Here is a 12,856-nt window from a genome sequence, read left to right on the forward strand (position 1 = left end):
TCAGTAACTTTTCCATTCATAAGGACTGTATAAAGTCCTTATGAATGGTAAAGGACTGTATCACCCAGAATCAACTTAAGGCAACATTATCAGCTAATGTAAAAAAGGTGCAACTCCAGTCCAGAAACACAAAGTAAGACCTAGGTAACTAATCTCAAGAGACTGAAAAGTGCTTAGAAGGAAGGAGGGAAATTTTGGCAATCAAATGTAAACATAATCTACAAGAAGTTTGTGAGTCGTTAGGTTTAGATTAGCAGCACGGCACTAGTAAAGAGCTACATACTCTTGATTTGTATGGAAGAGTAGCTGTACATAATATCAATCAGCAATCAAAGCACAGGCTACATGAAGCAACTAATAATGCTACTGGAGTTGGATGAGCATGTGTGGGCAGAGTGAATACCTTATACTTAAGTGTGCATCATCCCAACTATGAAATCAGAGGAAGAGGTGTAATGGTCTGAGGTTTTTTTTTTTTTTTTTTTAAACAAAGGAAGAATGCCCATGCCATTCTTCCTTTGCTACACCTCTAGATAATGCAATGTTTTTTTATAGTGTAGAAGTTTCTCAGCATAATACAATGTCATATAATAGGTACTACTGGCATAATCTGAAGGAAATAGAAAACCTCTACTGGCCTGCACAGAGTCCTGATCTAAACTCAACAAAACATCTTTGGGATGAAATGGAATGTTGGGAGCGGACAATTGTATCCAACAACAGAACATGGACTGTTAGTCATGGGACCAAAAGATACAAAATATTGTAATAAGTCAAAATATACTTGATTCATTATCACATACTTGTTGGGGTATGCACAGAAAGGTAGAAAATGTGATCATGGCCAAAGGAGTGCCCATGCTTTATTGAGGTGTGAAAAATTTCAGTTTCTCTGAAATATAACTGTTTCAATACTCAATTTAAACATAGCATCTGTCATCATCACAGGCCATTGTACCTAAATCCTTGAACTGTCTATTCTTTCAATATGTTTGATCTACTTCTTTTTTATGTATTATATACATAGCATATATAAAAGTTTTTCTTTTTATGTATTTGACTTATGACACATGCTTAGATGTATTAGAGGGGATTTCTTCAAGGCCTATTATGCAATTTGATTATTATTCTAACTTACTCTGAGGTCCTGAAAGTTTTGGATAGTTCACAAATTACTGCAGATTATAAATATCAAGTAACCAAAAAAGTTTGTGCGGTTTTTGGTATAGTTCGCTGCAGTGACTTGTTTTATTTTTTAGTAGCTTGCAGAGCACAATTTTTGTCATAAGACACAGATATACGTCAATCAATTGGTGCGCTCTATCTTGGTGTGTAGTCTTTTTCTGTGACTTTGAACCCATTTAAAATGTCAGTTGAACCTGGTGTAATTCAGGCTTGTTTGCTTTACAAATTTAAACTCGGTTCGAAGGCTCCAGAAGCATTCCATAAGATATGTGTGGCATTTCAAAAAGGCGCGGCAGCAGAACGTACTGTGCAGAAATAGTTTAAAAAATTGGTTTCTGGTGATGAATCACTTGAAAATGAACCACATTCAGGAAGATCCTCCATTATTGATAATGAAGAATTACTTGCTGCTGTTGAAAATAATTCAAAATTAACATGTCAAGAACTTTCACAGGTGTTTAACGTAAGTGGTGAAACAATTCATTTATACTTGCATCAACTGGGAAAATCATGGAAGCTAAGCCAATGGATCCCACATGTATTATCAGATGACAATAAACTTCAAAGGCTACTAATTTGTTCTTCACTTCTTTTATGTCATAAAAATGAGCCGTTTTGGATTATTTGCTCACTTGTGATGAAAATGGATCTTGTACTCTAACAGGAACTTGTGTGGTGAACTGGAGCCAGAATTGTCCACTATAAGTTTCTTGCTGCAGGCCAAACTATTATGGCCGGGATCTACTTGATGCAATTTGAGCGTGTGCGAGATGCATTACTTCAGAAACAGCCAGGACTAGTTAATCAGAAGAATGTGCTATTCTTACAGGACAATGCAAAACCTCATACTGCAAAACTTACCAATGAGAAGATTTGTGCTTTAGGATGGGAGATACTCCTTCATCTTCCATATTCTCCTGACATTTCTCCAAGCAATTATCACCACTTTTTTGGTTCAGACAATCACATGTGAAATGACAGTTCCATAATAACATAGCGATGAAAGTGAAGGTTGCTAGGTTTATTACTTCTAAAGACAAACTTTTTATAAAAATAGAATTTACACTAGGAAAGAGTTGTAGATTGTGAAGGCTTATTTTAATGAATAAAAAAAATTAACGAAATGTTTTATTCATTTTTTGGTTACCTGATACTACAGATAATTTACACCCTGACATACACTGCTGGCATGTGATTTAAATGCAGTTGACTCGTACAATGGTAAACCACTTTAATGAATTTGCTCACTATAACAAATAGCAAAAAATTTCCATAGAATCAAAACCTAAATGAAATTCACTATAGTGATGCATAAGTTAAACAAATTTTTTGGTATGGTGCTATTTACTTGTTTGATCAAAAATCATAATTTTTTTATGATTTTTGATGTCATATGGGCAGTGAAGTCTCAATGAGAGACATGAAGAATAGGATGTTATAGTAGTATTTATACCTGAGCAAGTGTAATCAAATAATGGCTTTTTATGTACTGCAAGCAGCTGTCTCATTATAACCCTAAACAAACATCAGAATTCCTCCCCCCCCCACCACCACCATCCTGCCACTGCCATAACTATAGCATATTTAAAGTGACACCTAGATGATGCATTCACAATGCATTTAGGTAGTAATTTAGAGTTTACTTCAAAATGCAGTTTAATTAGCATATAATGACTTTCTTCTTTATTTTTTCAAATTGCAAAATGAAAAATCAAGGTCACTTTGAGAGTTTAGCCTTTTGATAGTTTAAATCAAAATGCAAATGTCATTGTGGTGTCTATTAAATCAATTATAATGTGTAAAGCACTGTGACATTGAGATGTGCTTTCTGCCATAACAAATAATTAGGGTATCTTGTACTTAAATTGCTGCTCTTTGTAAACAAAAAAAAAAAAAAAAAAAGGGCTGTCCAGAATATAATCCCATATGATACTGCATGCTATTTAACCAACAAAAAACATTTAATCTCAAATCTAGTTTTTGGTGAAAATATTGGAGAAGAGGTTATCTTGTTCAGCAAAAATATTAAAAATATTTTAATCAAAGTGATGATCAGTTGACATGCATTGACATAGACAGCAATATTGAATAATTCCTTCTGGCTGTCACAATGTTTGTGACAGAACAGGACCTACTGGACATCAGATCCCCTAAGATAAAATGGGATGAGTTACGAAACCAAGATCTGGTTGAAACACTGTTCATTTTCAATGTTTGAAATAATTTCAGAATTTTATCTTTTTCAAAGTCTACACAGATTATACATTTTTCTACTTAATATTTTTATAATATGATTTTATAAATTACAATTCTGATTTAGAAAGTCTGTATAATCCACCAGAATATAACAGCTTCTGTTCACAAACTTTTCTGTCTAAGAACTGTCTTAATTCATGAATGCTACATTCACTACTGCTGGGGCCTTGAACAGCAAACATCTTGAGCATTGTATAAATGCGTTCTAAAGGAAGGGGCTCCAGATTGGTTAGCATTGCAATAATAAATGTCCAGAAAAGCTAGAAAGAAGAAAAAAAAAAAGTGTGATATTTGAAAGGAAGAAAATTCTATAAATAGTTGTATTATAATGATAATTTAAACTAGCATAGTCATGTTGCCTTAATTCTTTATTTTCTTTATTCTTTTAGTTTCATTTCAACAGAACTAACAGAATTAAGTTAAAAACTCATCCACTAATTCTTAAAAAAAAAGAGAAGAGAACATCAATATGAAATGTTTATCAGTTCTTTACTTAAAGACACTGATAAGCATTTTTTTTATAAAAATGCCTACTGAATAATCAACCCTTATATCTCTTCCAAATTCTGAGAATGAGCGAGATTAATCAGTCACTAGTAAGTGACTACTGTAATGGGAAAAAAAGAACACAGCTGTCATAATCTTATAAATATTAGAGTTTGGCAGAAATGCTTTTTTCTTCTCTTACCATACATATTTATTTAATGATGATGCAAAGATAGGCAGGGTAATCATGAATGCTACTGATTTACAGAATGATTTGAATAGGCCAAAACTATGGGAAAATGATAATGGCTATCAATTCAATGTTGATAAGTGTACAGTAAGATTCAATAGCATATTATATTGGTGGGATTATGCTTGTAGAAAGTTATGAGGATTGGGATCTTGAAGTTATGGGAAACAGGAAGTTGAAGTTCAAATGTTCCCATTCATGTGCTGTCTCCTATCCAGGAGGTTGACTACCATGATGTGACTCATGGTTAATTACAGGCATAACGACATGTGGTGAGGACCTTATCTCTTCCACATATTGTCATAAGTATTCATGGCTGTAAATCTGTGTGTTCACTGGATCGGTTTGCCTGTTCTGAGGGGAAAAAACCAGTGGGTGAGAAAATCCTCTATCTATGTATGAGACCTGCTAACTTACCTTTAGTTGAAAGAGACAGATAAAGGTTCCTGACAACATACACAGGAATCGAAATCAGGTCTTTCTGACCAAAGGGCTTTGTCTATATTGACTGAGCTACGGAGGCTCTTCAGATGTTACATAGCAAAAATTGCAAATACAACTGAGAGGATAACTGTGAGACTGAAACAAACATTGACATGCGATGTGAGGACAAGGAAGCAATTTTGCCTGTTTATAGGGCTTTCAGGAACGCTTTCACTTTTTTTGAAGTGTGGAACAGAGTGAGATCCTGTTGGAAGATGAGTTCATTGTCTTTCTGGATTTGTGGACCACTCTTTACCTCAATATTATTATGTATTGGTCACTTTTCATCATCCGTCAATAGGCACAAGTGATTCTGGACTGTCATATGTAAAACAACCCCCAGAACATCTTTTTATTTGGGTGTTTAGGAGTAGGAGACATCTCAGCCACTAATTTGTGAACATAGGGTACTAGCTCTCCTTGGACAAAGAAATGGCTCTCATCTCTGAGAATATGACCTTCTTTGACTTCTCCACAATCCTATCTTTGTACACTTTTGTCCACTGGAGCCTCTTTTTCTGCATAGCTTTCATCAGCAATTGGTTCTTGTTTGGTTCTGTGTGCAGTCCTCCCTGCTTCCAACAATATTCGATGGACCGTATTATCAGAAACATTAATCACACTAGCTGACAAGTCTCTATTTAAGTCTACAACAGACAATCTTGGATTCATTTTGCTTTTCCTAACTAGTAAATGATCTGGAGTAAGTGTAGTTTTCCATTTCGTCCACATTTTCCTTTTCTGTCAGGAGAAAAGGTATCTGTCTTCCTAAACTTCTTTATAATCCCATTAACAGTACATTGTGTCTTTAAGTCAAGGATGTGTGCTGGGAAAGAGTACATATTTTTGAATGCCTTCTTGGAGATGTATCCATCTTATAGCTCCACAAAATGAATAAAGCACTACAAATGACTTGTTTACACTATTAAAAACATACAACACTATTAATAAACATTGTAGATGCTTAAAATATGCAGCACTCAACCAAAGTAGTGAACTAAAACAAAAACCCAACCCAACCAAACCAAAAACGTGATGAACATTTGGCTTGTTTGGATGCATTTATTTGCTATTGTTAATATTGAACAGCAATGCTCCCAATGCTACTTTCAGAGAGCCATTCACCAATCCAATCCAATAACTTGAATCCAAATCCATATGACGCAACCTAAAAATGAACTTGTCATATGACACCCTGTCAAACCTTGAAAAATTGCAAAATGACAGTGCATACTCTACTTTCATCCACTGCTCTTGTTACTCTATTGTAAAAGGTAACTAGATTACTAAAACAAGAGAGCCCTTTAACAAATCGATCCTGGCCTGCATAAATAATATTACCTTCATTTGTCCAATTTTCTGTATATGAGTTCTTAGAAATGATAGGCATACAACAAGCTGGTTTCTGAGGAAACTATTCAACAATAGACTAGAATTTCACATTGCACCAACTAGCAGAGCTCAGCTGGGAAGACCATAAAGAACTATATTGTTGTTTTGTGGACTTTAAACAAGCTTTCGATAGCATCAACAGAGAAATCCTTCTTAAAGTTCTACTAGAAAAAGCAATAGACAAATATATAATACAGTTTCTGATAAAATATTACTTTAAGGCAAATGCAATAATTAAAAAGGACACACTCGCAACAGAACCCACAGACATCCAAAAAGGATTAATGCAAGGATGCCTATTCAACATATATCTAGATGAAGTTGTAAAGAAGGCAATACACAATGAGCCTGGAATCAATGTCAATGGTTTAAACATAAATAATATCAAATATGCGGATGATCTCGTCCTTATTGCAAGAACCCCAAATGAACTACAAAAGTTGATAAACAAGTTAAACGAAATCTGTAAAACATATGACATGACAATAAATATACAAAAGACAAAAGTGATGAAAATAGGGAGGAACAGAACTACTACCATCTCAGCCACCCTAAATGGAGAACAAATAAAACAAGTAGACAACTTCATATATCTTGGATCAAAACTAACAGAAACAATAGATGAACTCAAAACAATCAAACACAGAATAGCGATAGGATGGACCACCATGGGAAAATTACAGAAAATCTGGAAAACAAACAAGATATTTAAGCAAGCCAAAATCAAATTATATGAATCAATAATTATGCCAACAGTCATCTATTCTGCTTCAGATGGAGCAGAAGCATGGACAGTTAAGAAAAGAGAGGAGAAAAAACTGCAGGCATTTGAAATGAAATGCTTAAGAAAAATAAATAGAATAAGTTGGATAGAAAAGAAAAGAAAACAAACAGCATAGTCAGACAAGAATTATTATATAAAAAGACAACAATAGAAAAAATTAGAAAACAACAACTGAGATGGTTTGGCCACACTGAATACATGGATGCAGACAGACTTCATAACGTCCTAATCAATACTTTTCCAACTGAAAAAAGAAGACATGGAAGACCAAGAATTACTTGGCTGAAATTAATAAAGAATATCTTGGGATGCAGAACATATAAGAAAGTTTTTCGAACAGCAAGGAATAGAGAAGATTGGGAGATCCTGCTCAAGAGAAGACTTAACCCGTCTTAGACGGAAGAGAAGAAGAAGAAAGAGTTCTTACCAATTTCTTCAAAATCTTAATATCTACAGATGAAATACAAATAGGCCTATAGTTTGATATCATCCCTTATCCTCATCCCATTGCAAGACTTTCTTTAAACAGCCAAGTTAATGCTCAGTCAGTTCTACAGCATGTTCCCTTAAAACACATGGTGAAATTCCATGTGTTATACATCCTCTTTATTTGCTTCTAATACTTCACCACTGATTATCCTTCTAGGAATAAAGCCTGTAGTACCAGGATAGAACACTCTAATACAGTGATCATTAAACAGCTCAATTGTGTCATCTACTTTGGTCACCTGATTCCCATCTCCACCCAGCAAGATAATCTCTGTTCACTATCATTTTTCCTCCTACTTGACACATAGCAAAAACATTCCTTGGGATTCGCCTTGGATTGCAGTGCCAGTCTCCTCTCATATTCTAATTTTTTTCTCCTTACAATACTAGTCACTTTCCTAACCTGAGCCTTATATTCCTCATGCAACTATTTTCCATTTCTCTCTTTATGTGTGCCTTCCATATACATCTCTTTCTCTTTGCAACTCTCCATTTATTCCTTTTGTCATCCATATGACTCCAAATTCTTTATTCACTTCGCTCAAGGTATACAATCTCTCATTACTGTCAACATTTTTTTTCGTACGTATCTCCCATGCACTAACGATGCCTCTTCCTTTAAATTCTTTCATCCATTGTATTGCTACAAGCTGGTTTCTAAGTTTATGATAATCACCTGCCTTATAATTCCACATAACTTCTTTCTGTTTTGATACCTCCCCATGCCTATTCATCCTCCAAGTCTGGTCACTAATTTGGTGAAGTCCTCTATAATGACCACTTGCTTTGTGCTTGACAAACTAATTTACCTAAACATTTCCTGCTTATCACCATCTATATTCCTCTGTAGCAACATCCCACTAAATATCTTTTCCTATAACATCCATCTCACACTATGCACTCTCAAAGTTATTAGTGTTATTTACACCGATATTCTCCACCCTGACAGCACACAACTCATCTCTTATCATAAGCAACACTCTACCACCATGTTTACCCTCCCTATCCTGCTGAAATATGTTATACCCTTCGATTTCTATCCCTGTTAGAACATACTCCTCAGTTAACCAAGTTTTACTGATACCAACAACCTTTCGAGAGACTGAGTCAATCAATGCCACAAACTCATTCCCTTTATTCCTAATGCTCCTAGCATTTGTATACAGGAAAACCAGTATATTGCCAGCTTTCTTATATTGGTCATTATTACTCCTCTCATACTCCCCCTGGCTCTGTAATATAGTGTACACCCCCTTCATTTCTCAAGTCACTATCCCCACATGAGGCCATCCATGCAACATTACACCTGTGCAATTCTAGTTTCCCTGTCCCAACACGCTCACTTGCCCAGAAAGCAACAGTCTTGCCAAATACCTGCACCCCTCTATATTCAAATGTGATCCATCTCTTGCATACAACTCCCTTCTATCCTGAAATATACTCCATGCATCCACATATTTCAGATCCCCTTTCCTGCACATTCTCAATTTGCAATCATTATGGGGCAACATGCTCACTTTCTCAAGTTGGACACATTTTTGCTGCACTATGTCTAACATCAACCTTAAATCTCATTCATGATTAAATCATGATTCACACTACCTCTCAGTTCATTCGTCCCAAACATTACTATCATCTCCTCCACACTTTCACTGTTCTTCACTGCCATTGCTACCCTCTATCTTTCCACCAGGTAAGAACTTCTCTGGCACTCTACTCTACACACCCCAAATCATCAAATCTTCATACATGACACTCTAAATAGATTAATTCATCCTTCTCTCACTGGCATCCCTAACTCTTGTGGGTTCCAATCTCTCACTCTCCCCCACTCTCCTTCCTCCCTCTCACCACTCTATCCCTTGCTTCCACACACTCTTGTCTTTCTGCAATTTCTTCTCTTTCACCTTCCTCTCTGATGTTGTTCTCTTACATCTACTCTCATTCCTCTCAAACTAGTCAACCTCTCTATCCTCCCAAGATCTTCATTCACCTTCTTCAACTCGGTCTTCATTTTTTCTATCTCCTTTCTCAGCAGTTCTATTTCTTTCTCCACACATTCTACTTTCAGTTGCCATTCACATAAACCATCTCCATCTGCTAAACCACCCAAGGCTAAATCTATATGAAGGTCTTTAACATTCTCTTCATCCTCTAACACACTACTGGCATACACAAACTGAAAATCATCCATTTCCAAAGCACTATCTCTGCTGCTGCTGCTAAATCCCGAAATTGAAACACTCATGTCTCTCAGTGTCTCCCACTGCCTGCATTTCATGCACACACATATACATTCCTGTCTCACACCTGCCACATTCTTAAACAATGGGATGTGTACATACCACATGCACAGCAAGCTACAAATTCATCAACTAAGTAATGAATAATGTAGTCTTTAAATGGAAGGGGGCTAGTACTAAACCTAGCGGCCGGCATGCTGATGAATCGCACATGTAGCGATTAAGGAATTTAATCGCTACATGTGGAGACAATACTGAGATAGTAAAATCCTAATTAAATATACAATTATACAAAAAAAAAATTCAAATAGTGCAAACTTTAAAACCAGTACTATCATGAAATAAACACAATAATATCTCTTCTTACTTGTCTTTTTTTTTTTTTAACAGCTTGTTGCATCCGTCTTTGCATGTTAACAGCACCCTGAATACCTTGTGAAGAATGGGATCAGAATACAAGAGGATATTATAGAGGTTCTGGTGATTTGTGTAATACAATCAAATGAGAAAAACTGGATTGAATCTGTAGTAAAATGGAGCAAAAGAAACTGAAAGAAACAAGCTAAGTGGCAACATCAGAAATAGTAGAAAAGTCTGGGAATAAATTCTAATTCTTCAGCCCAATCACATGTAATATGTGACCAGAGGAAGCTAGCAACCAACTGCAAAAGTCAGGAGACAGATCATAAGATGGGAGTATATTTAATATGTTTTTGTCAGATCTGAACAAATGCCTTAGAGAGCAACTAAGTGAATGAGGATTTTTTTTTTCTTAACAAGACGACTGTGCAGCAGATAATCCAGCCCCCCCCCCCACCTTCTCCTGCTATTTTGACAGATTATTTTTCCCCCTTCTTTTTGTTAGCACACACTACTTTTATTTTTACTCATCATTTTTACCTCCCATTAATAAACAAAATAAATAATATATAGCAAAAAGTTAAAATACTGAAATAGCAAATAAATATTGCTGATCCAGGAAATTCCAGATAAAACAGTTCATTTGAAGTCATGTGGTCCACCTAGATTTTACCATTAGGGAGTAGTAAAATCTAGTGGATCACATGACTTCAGGTGTCAATGCATGGTACACACATTTATCCACAGAAAAATCTCAAGGCAGTTAATATACTTGATTCATTGAGACTTGGTGGATGGGTAAAAGTAGCCTTTGTGCTCTGCATGGAATAAAATAATTTTAAAAAAAATGCTGAATACAAAATCTGGCTTTAGTTTAAGCCAGAATTAACAATCATGGTAGAAAGGTTAAATTTATAAAATACAGAGAGGAGATAAATATATGTCTGGAAATTTTAGGGATAAATTTTATGTATTTCTACTTCATTTGTGATATGAACTGAAAGAGGAAGGAATTTAAAGCTTTGCACCTCATTCTCAGAGAAAGGGGAACTGAATATCCTTTACCTATCCAAAGCAAAGAATATTCAAAAAGTAAAAAAGAAAAAAATGTTCAAATGCATAATTTTAGGATAATTTTCATTACCAAATTGGAGAAATTCTGACAAAGAATTGTACTGTCTGGCAGAACTCTAATAACTGAATTTATTGATGAAATATAAACCATGCTATTACTGTAACATCTGAAGCTTGTCTGGCATTACCTCAGGGACAATATTAAAAATAAACAACAGTCACACCTATAATAATCATTATTATTTGCTGGGCCTCCAGAGAGTCTGAAGACTCATTAAAAGGCCAAACACTTACAGACTACAATACCTGTGAATATCTCTGAAAATGTCCAACGTTTGAGCATTTACCATCCATTCTGGCAATGCATACTACCCATTCACCACTTGCTACTGCAAAAAAAAAAAAAAAAAAAAAAAAACTCCTTTTTACTTCCTTACTCACATGACCTTTGTACAGTCTCCAGGGATGAATTCTCTCTTTCTTCCACCACCTATTATGCTGTACAATAATTTTCCTATATCTACCTGACAGGCTCCTTTTACAAATTTATGTCTTGATCATATCTATTTTTCTATTAGCATTTTACAGATCACATTTCCTTAATATGTCCTCATACTCAACATTCCAGAGTACTGAGGTAATCTTAATTAGTTACTCATCTTTTCATTCTCAAATATTTCCTTATCACTCATATAACCAGATTTGTGCACTGCAATCCAAATATGACTTGATCAATGCCTTATATATAAATTAAAAACAAAACAAAACAGTGGTACTTGAACACTATACTGGTATCCCATTTGTCACCTTTCTTTTTTCAGAACACTGCATTCTCATATATAACTCACTACTCTCATCAGCTAACCTTACCTGCAACCAAGCTACCAAAAGATTATCCACATCCATCATACTTAATTTCAACAGTAGCTTGTCATACACAGCATTTATTTAAAACGCCTTACTGAAATCCGGATTATTGTATAATCATCTCTTCTGTCCAATACACCTGTTACCCTATCATGAAATGTAACCCAGGTTAGTTAAGCAAGACCAACAAATCTATGCTGATCTCAAAAAATTTCCATTCTCACCAGTCCAGGTTTGCATTCAATCTCTAACCAGCCTCTCTAACACTTCCATTACTACAACTGATATTATTATTATTATCATTCAGGCCTCCATGGAGTCAAAAGACTCATTGTGGGAGGCCCATCCTGGAACACAAAGTCTATCATACCACTCCTTGACTGTTCATACTCTTACCACTCTATCAGGCAATGCATTCCACAGTTCAACCACCCTCCAATGCAAAGAAACCACTCCTCACCCTCTTTCTAGCAGCTTCCTTTCGTAACTTCCAGAGATGGCTCCTTGTCCTCACTCCTTCCCTTCACCAAGTGAAAGAACTCCCCAGTGTCGACCCTATCACTGCCTCTCAACAGTTTAAAAGTCTAAATCATAACACCTCTCCTTCTATCTACTGAATTCTGCAGTTCACATTCCCTCAGCCTGTCTTAAAAACTAACATTGTACAGTCCTGACACCATCTTTATCTGCCTCTGCACCCTTTCCACAGTTAATTTATCCCCTTCAAATCCTGGGGACGAAGTCTGAGAACAATAGTCCAAATGTGGTCTGATCAAGGCTTTATACAATGGAATGACAACTCTCATTTCTGCAGGTCAGCATCCTTCTCAGTATTGCAGCAATCCTCTGAGTTACTTTCACTACTTTTGCAATATGTTCCCTGAATTTCAGGTTTCTATCCATCATCACCTCCAGATCCTTTGCCTACCCTACCCTACCTCGTTTAGTACAGGTCTTCTGTAAAGTACAGTGTAAAGTCAAGGGCAA

The 12,856-nt window shown here is 35.7% G+C and overlaps 1 protein-coding gene across 1 annotated transcript in view; it reads right to left on the bottom strand.

The window, feature by feature from the left end:
- Window positions 1-3,385: 3,385 nt before the first annotated feature.
- mr (anaphase promoting complex subunit morula) overlaps window positions 3,386-12,856 on the bottom strand; it is a 292,827-nt gene continuing 283,356 nt past the window's right edge. The window contains exon 13 of the mRNA XM_090406339.1: window positions 3,386-3,701. Within this exon, the coding sequence (XP_090262465.1) occupies window positions 3,489-3,701 (213 nt within the window). The 3' untranslated portion in view covers window positions 3,386-3,488. The remainder of the gene's footprint in view (window positions 3,702-12,856) is intronic.

The sequence above is a fragment of the Typopeltis vanoorti genome, chromosome 16 (genome assembly GCF_054136105.1).
Source record: "Typopeltis vanoorti isolate ZY-2024b chromosome 16, IOZ_Tvanoo_1.0, whole genome shotgun sequence".
NCBI lineage: Eukaryota > Metazoa > Arthropoda > Arachnida > Uropygi > Thelyphonidae > Typopeltis > Typopeltis vanoorti.